General features: G+C 39.4%; 1 protein-coding gene across 1 annotated transcript; it reads right to left on the reverse strand.

The window, feature by feature from the left end:
- Positions 1-4,253: 4,253 nt before the first annotated feature.
- On the reverse strand, positions 4,254-14,488 carry LOC306902681 (2-hydroxyacyl-CoA lyase 2-like; the record flags this gene model as incomplete). Its single annotated transcript, XM_079471447.1, has 15 exons — positions 4,254-4,432; positions 4,887-4,992; positions 5,291-5,362; positions 5,508-5,578; positions 5,675-5,844; positions 5,969-6,083; positions 7,544-7,678; positions 7,799-7,935; positions 8,879-8,976; positions 9,194-9,293; positions 9,405-9,516; positions 9,687-9,825; positions 11,714-11,841; positions 11,928-12,129; positions 14,480-14,488. The coding sequence occupies 15 exons, from the start codon at positions 14,486-14,488 to the stop codon at positions 4,254-4,256; spliced, it is 1,773 nt and encodes a 590-aa protein (XP_079327573.1).
- Positions 14,489-15,285: the final 797 nt, after the last annotated feature.

The following is a 15,285-nucleotide window of genomic DNA, read 5'->3' on the forward strand; positions in this document are numbered from 1 at the left end:
ACTTAGCTGCACCTGTCTATGTTTTTATATTCAAAACAGATTTTCAGTCCGCACTTTTTTGTTCCGTCTAGGTGCTCGTTCTTGATCCTCAGCTGATAAAGAAAGACTATCTAAGCTCGTGGTTTGTTCCAGACCTGCTGGCTGCGTTTCCGGCGGATGTCTTCATCATAATTTTGGTGAGTTTGCTTATTCGGCCTTATTAATATCAGTCACATTGATGATATCAACTATTCGACGTCTTACTATAAAACCATATTTGATTTGTTTCAGGAAAACTATCACGTTGACACGAGCTCGCTGATGGCCTCAAAGATCATGAGGATCCTCATGTTTGTGAGGATTCTGAGCATGATACGTCTGCTCCGTGTCCCGAAACTCACCAGGTTTTTCTTGGAACTTGAAGAAGTAAGGAATAGCCAGTTTCTTGCATACAAAAGTAGACATTTTTGTTGTTGTATGGAGTGTGATTGTAATGGTTGCATGGTGTTTTCGTACGTGCTTGTAGGATTTACACATCCAGCTTGTAGCAGTGAGAAGAACCTTTAGAACCTTGTTTGTTGCAGTGGTGCTGTTTCTTATTATGCACTGGAACGCCTGCATCCAGTTTTTCCTCTCCGGGCTGGGTGAATTTCCACCTGATAGCTGGGTCACACAAGAACACCTCCTGGTAAATGGTACATGGTTTTTAATATGGTGAGAAGTCACGTGAATTGAATGCCTGTTTTATTCTTTTTTTGACAAATTACGTAGAATGCCTCAATTGGAGAGAAGTACTCATCTTCTTTCTTTCGTGCATTCTGCCAAATGACCGGGACACTATGTGGAGCTTCTGACCCTCCGACACGTACGTCACACTTCCAACATGCATTCGAAATACTTAAATTCAGCGATGCTTGCATTTAGACGAACTCAGGGCTTTGACCAAATCCTTAACAATAAAACTTACCACAACCTAGTAAAAGCAAGCAGCACTCAAAAAGGATGTAAAAAGATGCAATAATGGCGTTTGCATGGATGTGTTTCTCTGTTTCTCTGATTTGTAGGTATTGAAGAACAATGGGCCGCCATCATAAGTACTGTGATTGGCGGATCGATGTTTATTGCACTTGTTGCATGGCAGATAGCAACATTTGCAGCTAGCAATGCGAACGTAAAAGAGGTGCTCTTTTGTAACATTTGCTCATTTTTATTAAATGAACTGAAGGTACGTCAGATAATATAATGGCATATTTGATATGTTACATCTGTAGCTGAAAAACTTCGAACATCTGCCCAAGGCATTGCGCAAGCGTGCCATTGCAGGCTACAGATGGCAACAGAAAAGGAGCTGTCTTGGCCTCCTGCAAGAATCGCTAAAAAAGGTTTGTCAAATTGAGAAAGTTAGATTTTTTAAAATATGAACTGACGTGTGCAGTTATACCATTTTGTCAAATGTTGTCACTGACCGATCAAAAGAGTGTAAATGTGTATACCTTCTAAACGTTTATTTTGTTCATGTGTAGGAGCAAATTAGCATATTCATGAGCTCAAAGCTAAAAGACATTCATGTTTCGTACTGTAGGATGTTATGAAAGTCATGTGCCCAAACTTGATGAAGGGATGGCTGTTTGCTAGTGGCGATGTCACGCTGATCGAGGCCGTTCTGATGAAGCTGGAGTGCGAAATCTTCCAGACAGGCGACATCATCATCCAACGGAACGGTCCTGCTGACAGGATGTTCTTCATCGAGCGTGGACGGGTACACGAGGAGATCAAGTCTTTCCAGCAGGAGCTCTTGTCTGGAGAGTACTTTGGAGGTGGTGTATGAGAAACTTGCTTTAATTCAGTTTGAACTTTACAGAGACACACATCATATCATTTTTACCAAGAACTTCCTACTTTTGACAGGAAGCTGGTAGTATGTGTGAAAGAATTCAGACATAATTCGGACAACTTGGAAAACGACCGAAAAACCTTTAAGTGTGCCATTGGTATATTTAAAAGAAAATATACATACAGTATATACTGTACCGCCAGTCTACTTTTTATGTTGACTTACTGTAGATCTACTTGTTTTCATCATTTGATGGAGAAATGCCGTACTCTATAAAAGTGTTATGACGTATTTGGCTTGTAGTTAAGTTTCTTGCTTATATATTGAATGTTTTTTCTATTTGGATTTCTCTGTTATGTCTTTGCAGAGATCAGTTTGCTCTTGGGAGGACAGCAGCCTGCTCAACTTCGTGCCTTAAGTTCCTGCACACTTTTTTCCTTGTCTGTGGACAAGCTGCAGGAACTTGAGAAGAGCTTTCCTGATGTGATCGCTGATCTGCGGGAAGCGGCTCATCAGCACCTTTCAGATATCGAGCGTACGAAGCCTTTTCAAAGCAGTCAGACTGGGTGTAGTGGCTTTAAAAAAAGTCTTTATGCTGAAAAAACAATGCGAGTGACGTTACAGTCCATTTAGCAATGCTCAAAACAAAGCTCAGAAGTTCAGCTTATGTTGGTGTATTATGTGTGCATTAACTCTCTGCTAAAGTGTTTTGTTTGTGTGCTTTACAGAAGGTGCTGCGGAGGATGAAAATGAAGATCAAGTGTGAAGAAGATGGAGTGCTTATTAATTAAAACTAAGAAACGTTCACACACTTGTCTCTGATTTTTTGGGCTTCGTTGGTTCTTGTCAATACTAGTGTTAACATATGGAAACATTTAGTGGTTTGCCCTTTAGTGCTCAAGTCACAGTTTTGGCCATCTTATCTTTTAATTTGACATTATTTGAAGATGAAAATACCTTTGCAGTAGTGTAATGCTATGGAGGAAGGAGAAAGTAAGCGGGATTATAAATCCACATTTGGTGGTTATGACCTAAATCAGCTTTAAAGCGATCCTGGTTAAGGCCTTTGGTCCTAAAGCGGCTTCTTCAAATGCTCCAGAGACTCAGCTTGAGGCCGGACCAAGGAGACCAGGTTGTCCAGCAACCTTTACCAGAATCATCTTCTCCACTGGGAGCCCACTCACAAGCCCCAGAAGCTTCTGAATATCAGAAGGCGTGAAATAAGATGCTGTTCTCAATGATGTTTATGAGTCTTTCGTGATTTTATTGCAATCAAAACATCTTGATGAATTATATAACAATACCTAAATGATTCTGTGAATCACAAACCTGAGGAAAAGAACTGTGATATAGAAAGGTCTCAGATTGAAAAAATACAGACTACTTATTTCCAGAGGTTCTTATAAATATATTTTACGGTCATACTTAGATTAAAACTAACATGTTTCTAAACTTCAATTTGATGATCCACTGATTCCGTCATACAGTAAGCATGCACAATAACTGTAACTGCAAAGTCATGGTCTTCAGCTTCAGGCACACCGTTGAATGAAAAAGATTCAACACTATTGCATATATCACACAAGCAGCCACACTAACACACAGATCAGTCCTTCATTGTCATATATTAATGTGCTTGGAAAACATGAAATAAATATTGAAAGGACCACAACATTTCTGATCTTCCAAAGCGACACACTAAGGCACTGCTGCTCCTTAAGGAAATGGGTGAACTTCAAGAAAAAAAACATGTCCAGGCCACCGTATACAACTTATATTTTTCTTAAATAAATAATTTTTGCGATTGTGACATTGTGACCTACTTTAAGTACATTAATCAAAAAAATTCATTGTTATGGGTCCTGTATAGGAGGTTTCAATAATTCTCATTATTCTAAATGGTGATTCTCATACTGTAATACAGTACGTAATATAAATAAAATAAGCATAAATTAAAGCCAGTACAACAAATTCTACAACATGGTACTTGTCAAGTTAAGTATTACAAGAAAAAAATAAGCCTTATTTCCCCAATACAACACTGAGACATTGGGTAAATGTATGTGCTTACTTATAAAATAATGTCACAATGTAAAAATGTATTAAACATCAGCTCTCTTTGAGCGAAATATTGTCTTATTTCTGGTGGAGAGAAAGATGACCACAACATGTCCTTTTTCTGAGTTTCACCCAATTTAACTTTAAAAACTGTCCTAGTTACAACACCGCTGCAATCTGGTATGTTGTTGCACACATTTGATACTCTGCTTCCATTCCAATAACTTAACTTCTTTTTGTTTTAACAAGTCAGTCTGTAAATGTACTGAAATGTGCACCGCATATAAATTAATTAGGCTTTAAAATTAAAACATAAAATTGAAATGTAAAACATAAAAGAGAACTTTGGGTTTCTAGGCAGGATCGTGCACAGTGTCGCTGTTTAGACGGAGATAGAGCCCTCCCTGAAGTTGGTTTTCCCAATCAGAACGTTTAACAGAATGGTTTTTCGCTCTCTTCTTTCCTTCTGTGCCTTTTTAATGATGTCATCAAGTTGTGACTCATCCTGTCGCCCAACCAGGTAACCCTTGCCCCCATAGCCATCAGCTACGATGTGATAATCTGCAAGCAGAAAACAAGAAAAAAACGAATTCATACTTTTGTATCCAAATACAGTATAGAAGAAAGTCAAATGTCAGTGCTGCTGTATTCCTTGAGTGTACAACTGCTGGACACTATGCAATCCTATAATGTCACAGGTGCTACGGAAGACTCAACAATAAATTACTAAATAACAAAAATGGTAAATAACTGTGACCCAGACTTCTCTTTTAAAGCGATTTTACACGTAGTTGAACTGTACGGTACAACAACATTCAAGTAAATAATTTCCCTGGTTAGTAATATGACATCACAGGTCAAAGAACATACATGCAACAATATCCTTTTTCTGAAAAACATCTTGATCCACATATTTTTTTGAAGACTCGGGAGGTGTACTGTAAACTTCAAACTCGTGCTAAATCCTACATTTATGACAACATTTTGAAAATATTATTAGAGTAAACCATCTCACCTGTGAAGGCGAGACCACAGGCTACATTGCTCCCGAGCAAAGGCACTTGTTCTCTGGAGATCTGACTCCAGCAGGCATCATTTCCGACCAGAGCGATCACCGGTGTCTGACATGACGTGAAAAAACAGCTCATTTACAATCGTTCTGGCTTATATACTGCATTTATGCATTATGCACTTACAATATAAGTCTATGGGGACAATCACATAACATGCTTCATCTGCTGTTGATCGCATATGGAAAGGGTTAAAAATGTTATGATTTTTTAATTCATTTGTAAATAAATCAAATGTAATCCAAAACCCTATTACGCCCTGTCCTGTCTTTTAAATAGATATGTAAACTACTTTGTCCCCAGTACATAAAAGGGATTTATATGTGAGGTTTGGCCGTGTTTTCCCCACCTTGTGGCGTGTAAAGGTATCAAATTCAGCTACACTGTATCCAAGGGAACCATCACCGTAAATGATCCAAACCTGTAACACACACATCGCACCACGTGGGAAAAGCTGTTTCAATAACTGGGGCAAATGTCACTACAGTCAGGTCAGCTAGGTCCTCTGGTCAAACAGAGATCAATATCAAAGCATTCAATACAATTTAACTTCTTTACAGTCTTACCTCAGAGTCAGGTCGACAGAGCTTGGCCCCCAGAGCAAAACCTCCTCCAACACCCAGAGTCCCAAAAGCTCCTGGAGTGAATAGCAGAAAACAGAATCATCAATTCCTTCAAAACGGTGCTTTAGATGTTCACAAACAGGTCAAAAAATATCGATAGTCCTGCTAACCTGGGTCTAGCCAGCGCAGCGGGCCCCGCGGCCTCATGATATAAGCAGCACTGCCGACAAAATCTCCCCCGGCGGCCACTATGATGCTGTCCTCATTCAAAAGCTCATCCACCCGGTGCAGAACATTCAGAGGATTCAGATGCATCTCTGTCTTCTCATCTGCTTTGGCTCTGAGATAAACAAATAGGCAGCGAGATGAAACTAAAGGGAGTTATAGGTCATAGGTTTACACATTCAGTCTCCTGAGACAAAGCTGACATGCAAGCAAGAATAGAAAAGGTGGGGAAAGTTCACCTCTTAGTTTTCTCTTTGACGTAATCTCCTTCTTTCAGACTTTGAGGCCATTCCTCTGGGCATCTGTGTCCCTTGAGGGCTTTAGAGAGACGCAGGAGGAAAGAGCCAGCATCGCCTGAAACATTTGGAAAATAAATTGTCAGTGTAGAACCCCTTTTTTAGTAGTGTATATGTACTGTATGTATACACAGGTTATAACTTAAGTTATACAAATATGATGTAGCTGTAATCCGCTGAGCGGCTAAACTGGGAGTGCTGTATTTGTGACGCATCAAAAAGGACATCATACATACAAAAAACAGAAAGCTTTCCAATACTCCAATTATTACTCCACAAACATGTTGCAAAAATAAATTGCTGGTCAACAAAGAGTACACTTACTCCCCATTCACCCCCTCCTGACCCACAACAGGTGAGCAGGTGCCCGATAACCACTTCCTACATATCTCACGACCCCTCCCAAATCATGTGACGCATTTACCATTTCATGTCCACTACAGATGGATTTTGATTCTAGTTTATTTAGTGCAGAGCTTTTTAAACTTCAAAAGGTCCCAAAAGATGTCCCATGTGCTTTAAGACCACATATTTTATATACATATAAATATACACAATAAAGTACAGTCTCTTTACAAAACATTGATCACAAGATTGTAAGTGTGTAATGTAAATGATGTGCCCAAATGATAAAATACTGTAGTAGAGTATACTATAATATTTACTATAGTAAACTGTAGTAAAATGTCAAGATACTCCGGTATAGGGTGTTCAATTAAGTATAGGCCTATTACAGTTAATGAATTAAAACTAGTTAGATACTATAGTTAATACTATAGTACAGAGAATTTTATTTTCATTAATGTATTATACATTATGTATTCAGGAAAGAAATTAAACTGCACTTCTTCACCTTGAATGGCCACTGTTGGTTTTAACAGAATGGCTTTTCGCTCTCTTCTTTCCTTCTGTGCCTTTTTAATGATGTCATCAAGTTGTGACTCATCCTGTCGCCCAACCAGGTAACCCTTGCCCCCATAGCCATCAGCTACGATGTGATAATCTGCAAGCAGAAAACAAGAAAAAAACGAATTCATACTTTTGTATCCAAATACAGTATAGGAGAAAGTCAAATGTCAGTGCTGCTGTATTCCTTGAGTGTACAACTGCTGGACACTATGCAATCCTATAATGTCACAGGTGCTACGGAAGACTCAACAATAAATTACTAAATAACAAAAATGGTAAATAACTGTGACCCAGACTTCTCTTTTAAAGCGATTTTACACGTAGTTGAACTGTACGGTACAACAACATTCAAGTAAATAATTTCCATGGTTAGTAATATGACATCACAGGTCAAAGAACATACATGCAACAATATCCTTTTTCTGAAAAACATCTTGATCATGTCAAGATACTCCGGTATAGGGTGTTCAATTAAGTATAGGCCTATTACAGTTAATGAATTAAAACTAGTTAGATACTATAGTTAATACTATAGTACAGAGAATTTTATTTTCATTAATGTATTATACATTATGTATTCAGGAAAGAAATTAAACTGCACTTCTTCACCTTGAATGGCCACTGTTGGTTTCCAGAACATGTCCGAGTTCTTCAATAGCTGACTTCTGTCTCTGTTAACTGCAATGATTTTACTCCGTCGGTTCAGCACCCTTCCATAACCCAATCTGAAGTCACACACTGTGCCTACAAACCAAAACAAATCATGTATTGACATCTAGAAAAAGAATAGCTTAGTTTTCTAAGCATTCCGAACAGTATAAAACCATAGAAAATAAAAAGACACTAGATGGCGCTGTTACTCACCCGCCAGCAGCACAAGATCAGCATCTTTCAAGGCATCTCTCCTGTTCTGTCTGATGTGCAGTAGACTGTTCTTTCCCAGCATGCCCCGAGACATCCCACCCAGGAAGCAAGGAATGCCTAAAGACTCTAGGGCCTTTCTGTAAGACACACATCCAAAAAGAGAGTTCAAACTTCAACCATGAGTTACATGTCCGGGTGCTATAAATCAATAATTGTTGCCGTTTTTGGCTCATGCTTACACAACTAAAGCATTATTCTATATGATCAATTTATTCAATACATACAGTAACTGTGTTGGTTGCATATGGAGCATAAAAACCCTTTGGACCTAAAGCAGTGGTTCTCGAACTGGGGGCCCCAAGATTGATCCAGGGGGACACGGAATTTGTATCATACTTTTCACGCAATCAAACACTAGAAAAATAACCAAAATTATTTATGTTTCAGCATTGTATAACTGAATATGTTTTTGGTTTCTTAAAATTCTAGTTTAGGATTATGCGACTTTATTTTGGGGAGGGTCGAAAATGCACTGTACAACAAGGAAAACGTTTGAGAACTACGGACCTAAAGGGATAGTTCACACCAAGATTTAAACTCTTTTTTTGTAAGAAAAATAAATATTTGTTCTGCAGAATACAAAAGAAGATATTTGTTGGTAGCCAAACAACACCGCCCCATTGACTTGGCCCCAAAATGATTTCTCAACATATTTTCTTTTCCACATAAAAATGAACCAGAAGTTTTGAACCACATGAGAATATAATTTTTTGAGAAAAATTTTTTTGAGTGTTATTTTATACTTCTAATGCCCTTTATTGCAAAGAAAAATAAATAGTAAGCAGGTCTAAAGTAGCAGAACGGGTTTTTTCACGATATGATTTAAAAAAATGTAAAGGTGTCAACCAGTATATGTCAATATTAAATGTTTAATGTTTACTGTTTAATGAAGGAGGGGTGTCTTTAAATATCTAGACTGGCACCACAAAGACAATAGGTTTAATATCCAGAAGGGGATTGATGAACTACTCCATGAACGAGTATGACACAAACTGGGTAAAGACAGAATGGCTAAATGACCTGACATCATCTGCAGGTGTAGGCGGCAAGGTTGCTTGGCTGCCCAACAGTATGACGGGTTTCTTGGCTCGGCTCACCAGTTCCACACATCTTTGAATCTGGAAATGAATGAAACAACTTGAATACCGAGTCATGTAAATAAGATCTAATCTGCCATGTCTGAAGTAAAAGTCACAGCTTTCTAGATCGTTTCATTCTGCCCTGTTATGGTTCATGTTAAAGATGATGAGAATCAAATGAGATCTAATGTGACGCAACCATAAAAGCAATTAATAATACATCTCAAATGGCCATTAAATGATTGACAGGTCTCACCTCATCCTCTGTGGCCTGCGGGATGTGAACGGGAAGTGGGGAGGGATCACGGTTTTCCCAAGCTCCAGCAAATAAGTTAGATAAGTGATTTTTAAGATACCTGGCGGATAACAAACAAAAACACTTTCAACGTAAAAGTGATTGCCTTTCCTTTAATAATGAAATAAAGCGTAAGAAAATTGGAGGAAATAAAAAGTGAGAAATGTTTTACCGTGCAGTGATTTTGCCCATAAGACCTTTGGGAGTGTTTTTAGGGGCAAACTCTTTTTCCACCACATGGAAAGGGTACAGCGTGTCTATGGGAAGCTCGATAAACACTGGGCCTGTGAAATTGTTATACACATCAAACTGTACTTATGCACACAGAGTCAGGTCATGTACTCTCTAAAAAGTGTGATTCACTATATCTTAACTTGTCTGAAAAGTGACATGTTTCAATCACTCACAAAAATGATAAATGTTTAAATGAAAAAATGGTCATTCGCAGCATAACCTGGTGTGCCAGACTGTGCCACGGCCAATGCTTTTCTCACAGTAGGAACGATTTCTCTCACTGTTCTCACTGAAGCACAGAACTTACAGAGGGGTTTAAAGAGAGACATCTGGTCAATATCCTGCAGGGCTCCTCTACCCTAAAAAACACAAAAATCGAATGTCAAGAGGAAGAGTGGTGGGTTATTCTTGTACAAATTGTAGATTTTCATATTTATAACAGATCACAAAACCATCACATATGACACACACTTAAAATATTACTGTTCGCTGTATTAACATAAACAATGAATGTCTTAAGCTAGGATCTCTTCTACGTTACACACACGACTCAACAGAATGTTCATATCAAATGTATTTTACAGTAAGATATACTATGTCTGCAACTTTTCAGCACCAATGAGAATTTATGGGATCAGATTGACAACACATTCTTAGGAGGACAATACTCACATATTTATATCCACATCCTAATTTTATTTAAAAAAAGGAGTTTTATGTTCTTGCCATAAAGATCATCAGAAGTTAGAATAGCTTCACAGATGTTTTATACATGGGTCGAAATAAATTGATAAAGTGATTTTGTGTCCATGGAAAGCACATTAAATGTAAGTAAAATGTCTTTTTACTTACAACGTAAAGTTTCTTGGACAATAAAGTCACAATTTGGTTGAAATACTGTTACATTGTCATTCAGCGTAACACAATATGTACAAATTCAGAATTTTACTTATTAAAATATATAAAATAATTAGGGGAACATTTACATTTTATTGTGCTTTAAATATGTAAAAAAGATTATTGACCATTGGCCGAAATTTTTTTTTTTACAAATCATTAGCATTTAGTGTGAAAGTAACTATTCTCTTTTTATATGTGATAAATAGATTTTTGTGATAAATAGACTTATTTATTTTATCCTTAAACCCTTTTTCGTCAAAAATATAAATTATTTTAGCAGTGCGGAATTTCATTTGAATATAATGATGATGATATAATGACATTCTTGTTCAGAGCAAGTCGAAACATTGAATGTCACAAGTATTCCGACAAATATAAAGTAACGACTTTATAATACAAGAATAAGTGTTCACAACATCATAATGCTAGCTAACAGTTTACTTTTAATAGCTTATTGTTTGGCATCATACGTCTTCCAGAAGGAAATATTATGCGCAAACAATGGTGTCAGAGACTCCTCTATATTAAATTATGAGCGAAAGAATCCCTCCACAATAATTGATCATTAATGTCACTCAACACTTCGTGTTAATATATACATGAGAATGCGATGTGCTTGTTACACTGAAAGGTTTGATAGATAAGTATACTGTAAGCTCTTGACCGGGCAAGTAGAAACAAAGCATGTCATTTTATTCTTAAGAAAAAATGAAGCAAACATTGAAGTTTCTTCTTTAGCTCCGTTCCTTAAGCTTCATCCCTGTACACCTGTTCTTCTGTTCATACTGAAATGAGATCATTTGCTTTGTTATTTTCTTTCTAGTGCGTTTCTTCTCTTCAACATGCTTCGTAAGATCCCGGTTAGAGCGGTTCAATAATAATATAAAAGTAATTGCTGACTTATTTGCTCTCTGTGTGTACACTTGTACTGGGCGGGAGGAACCAGGAGAGTTAAGATAAGCCTTGAGGTGAGGTGATGAATACACATCCAGTTTACTGTGTCAGAGATACATGGAGATAAAACCCTGTAATTTCATCACTACCACAATCTCATGAGTGCAGAGAAAGCATGTTAAGCATTCTTATACACACAGTTGTTGACAGACTCAATATTAAACTCACAACTTGCGCATGAAATGTTATATTCAAGTTTTAGAATTAAATTCATAAAATGATTTCTACTTTCAGAGCCTCACTGTTGCGGTCAGGGGGTTACCTCTGTGACGGACAGTTACCTGATATAATCTCACACCAATAGCGATATGAGGAACAGATAAGGCAGAGGTGTTCCAGCACGCCAGGCTGAGCAGAGAGTATGTAAAGTGCACCTTGAAGTAACTTTCTGACCTGCAGTAGAGTAGCAGCTGCACCACCGATAAGAAGCAGAGGAGATTCGGCCATCTGAGCGTTCTTCACCGCAGTGACAGTGTTGGTCAGTCCAGGTCCGGCCGTGACTGCAGCCACACCCACTGTGCCTACAGGGGCAAAACACTAGATTATCACCATCTAACATCCTCATGCAACACGAAGGACCCTCTTGCTTTCTTAGATTTGTTCTTACCGGAAAGTCTCGCCACGGCATCGGCTGCAAACACAGCCGTGGCCTCGTGCCGCGTGTCGACGATGCGGATGCCCAGTTTCTCACAGGCCACCAGGATGGGCGAGATGTGTCCTCCCACCAACGTAAAGACGAATTTGACCCCGTGAGCCCGCAGGACCTCCGCCACGCTCTCTCCTCCATGCCGGGGACTCTTACTTTCTGTCTGGGTGTCACAGACGTTGACAGTTAGAATAACATTCCCTGGTGTATAATGCAACAATCTTTGTCACTGCGAGGGGAGGAGAATACGCCTCAAGAGAATAGAATAATAGACACATTGTCGGATTGTGGGAGTGGTGTTTCCCTGTCCTGATTTATGGATATCTGCCAAAACAGGTGTTCTGCACGAACGTGTTTACATGCAATGTTGCAGTAAAAACTTGCATTTTTGGCAATACAACAAGAATGCTTAAGTGTCAAATAGGCGCATGAGATCAAAGACAGCAAGGCTTGTGATGCAGTGAGCTGCGCGTGCAGACCTGTCACCAGTGGCGGCTGGTGAAAAATATTTTAGGTGGGGCTGTTTGTGTGTGTGTGTGGGCATCTGGGGGGATCCTCCCCCAGAAATTTTTTAATTTCATAGATGTGATTTCCTGCATTCTGGTGCATTTTAGTCCATGTCCCTTGCCTATACCAATAAAAGAACTCAAACCAGTCAATACCAATGGTCTAAAAAGACAATATTAATTGAACGGGGTGAGTGAGTGAAGGGGATGGAGAACTCTTATTTGTACAGGAACTTTGCTCGTCTATCTTTCTGAGTGGCAAATCTCTCAATGACCCTTGTGTTGAAATCTGGAATGTCCCGTGTGAGTTTCTTCTCTATAGAGAGCATAGCCAGAGCGTTGAGGCGATCTTGTGCCATAGTGTTCCTAAGGAACGTTTTGATCCTCTTTAAAGTAGAGAAGCACCTCTCTGATTCTGCTGTTGTCATTGGTGTGGTGGTGATGAGGATCTTGAGAAGACTTACAGTTTCAGTGAATGTGTCTTGAAGGTTATTTTCCATTACAACCTGAAAGAGAGCCAGTGCACCACTGCAACCCTGGAAGTCCTCATTTTCATAGATAAGGGACAGTTCTGTTTTAAGTCTGGCTTTGTCCAACATGGGATAGGCTTCCACCGTGGTTCCTAGTGCTGAATCTGGGAACTTTCTGCTGTGTTGTGGGAACAAGTCTCCTTGCAACAGAGTGGCACTGATGAGATGATTGGTGAAAGAAAACCTCTCCTTGGCATGGCTCATAATGGTATCACACACCTATGAAATTAGACATAATTGTAGAAGAGTAAGCACAGAAAACATTAAGTTTTCACATTTCTCAGTTCAACAATACAACAAAATCAGCATATTCATAGCAGTTACAATTTTGTTATGAGCAAGTAAGTTTTATTAATTACAATACAGACACTAGCTCTCACTCACTCACTCGCTCGCTCGCTCGCTCTATTGGCGGTCTCTATCACTCACTCACTCACTCGCTTTATTGGCGGTCTCTATCACTCTCTCTCTCGCTCACTCACTCACACATACACACCATATAGCACTAATTAATAAAATCACAAATGTGAAAAAAAAGTAGATAGATTTGACAATTCAGAATACAAAAATGTGCAAACAAACACAAATACATATAGGCTATAGAATACAGAAACAGAATTTCTATTACTGCTTACCTCTATTGCCAGATGCTGTTGCGTTTCTTCTCCCATTGCCCTCCGTCTCTTCGGGGGTGGTTCCTGTACGGGTCCCCTATACTCCTCATCCTCAACTAGAGAAGGAACGGAGTCCCTGATCCAAAATAAGTTTCACAAGTCACTGTCCACCCTGAAATTACTGTATCAGAAACCAACTTGCTGGAGATATAAACATAATTTTAATAAACCTGTATTAAAATATGTGCTATTGTTGTGTTGGGCCTAGTCAATGTTATCTAGATTCATCACAAATAAATTCACTAGTCTAACATGGTGGCAAAATTGTAATATTTATGATAGGTTCTGTTGTGCTAAGCCATGTGGATTTATGTTTTTATTCTTTAGGCTGCATAAGCATGTTTTTAGCCAATATGCAAAATCATAGCCTACCTGATCACCTGTATGCTGTGAGTGAACCTCTGGGTGATCCCTGCGATGAAGACAGAGTCTATGTTCCTCTTCTGCAGATGGTTAAACAGCATGTCTACATGTGGCATGATTTTGTGGAATAACGCCAGGATGAAACAGAAAACCTCATCTTCCAACATTCTCATACAACCCCCGGCCTCTCTCTTCGATATGGCATCAAAGTCTCCTCTGTCTCGAATGGTTTGGAAGCACTTAACCAGTTCATCTTTGTGCTCGTAAACTGTGTTAACAGCACGACTGTGGAAGTTCCATCGCGTTGTTGAAGCTCCTGGAAGTCTGTGTGCCACCACTTCATCCAGCACTGCCGTTCGTTTGAATGACTTGGAAAAAAATGTAGAAAACCCCCCAATGTCTGAAAAAAACTGCCCGATCATTGGGATGTGGGATGTTGCCTGCTGCATAATGAGGTTCAACTGATGCGCATAACAGTGAACGTAGTATGCACTCCCGTAGACGTCTTGCACTATACGCTGCACTCCACCTGTAGCACCCCTCATCACTGCGGCACCATCATAGGCCTGGGCAATTAATTTTCTCTCTTGTCCCGCAGGAAGGATGGTGCTCAGCCTTTCCAATAATGCAGTGGCAATCGTATCAGCGGTCGCATTTGGAAGCGCGATAAACTCAAAAAAACGTTGTTGAATGTTGTTGTGGCCATCTATGTACCGTAGCACAAGCACAAGCTGACAATGAGTGCAGATGTCGGTTGTCTCGTCTGCCTGAATGGCAATATAGTCCGACTGTTTCACCTCTTCCAGAATGCGGTCTCTGAGAACTGACAACATGCGCAGTCTAACAGTTCATTTTGCACGGTCTTCGAAGTGCCTTTAAAAACAGTGGCGTTCTCCAGGTGCACCTCCAACTCACGGTCGATTGAGGCCATAAGATCAATTAGACCCAGGAAAATGCCAGGGTTTTCTGATGCGTCACTCTCATCGTGACCACGCAAAGCAAGTTCAAAGGCACCACAACATTTCACGGCATCAATGATCTTTGACAAAATATGCCGATTCCTGTCCACCTCCTCGTTGTGCCTTCTTATGGCAATGCGGTGTCCCTCATCTAGCTGTGTGGCTATACTAATTCGGCCTAGCATGGCTAGCTTCACAGAGTTGTCCATATGCACTCTTGCCCGTTCATGTTTCTTAATGCGTTCTGACATATGTTTCAGGTCTGTCACCCCTGTCTGTGTCCACGA

Source organism: Barbatula barbatula (genome assembly GCF_947034865.1).
Source record: "Barbatula barbatula genome assembly, chromosome: 2".
Classification (NCBI taxonomy): Eukaryota; Metazoa; Chordata; class Actinopteri; order Cypriniformes; family Nemacheilidae; genus Barbatula; species Barbatula barbatula.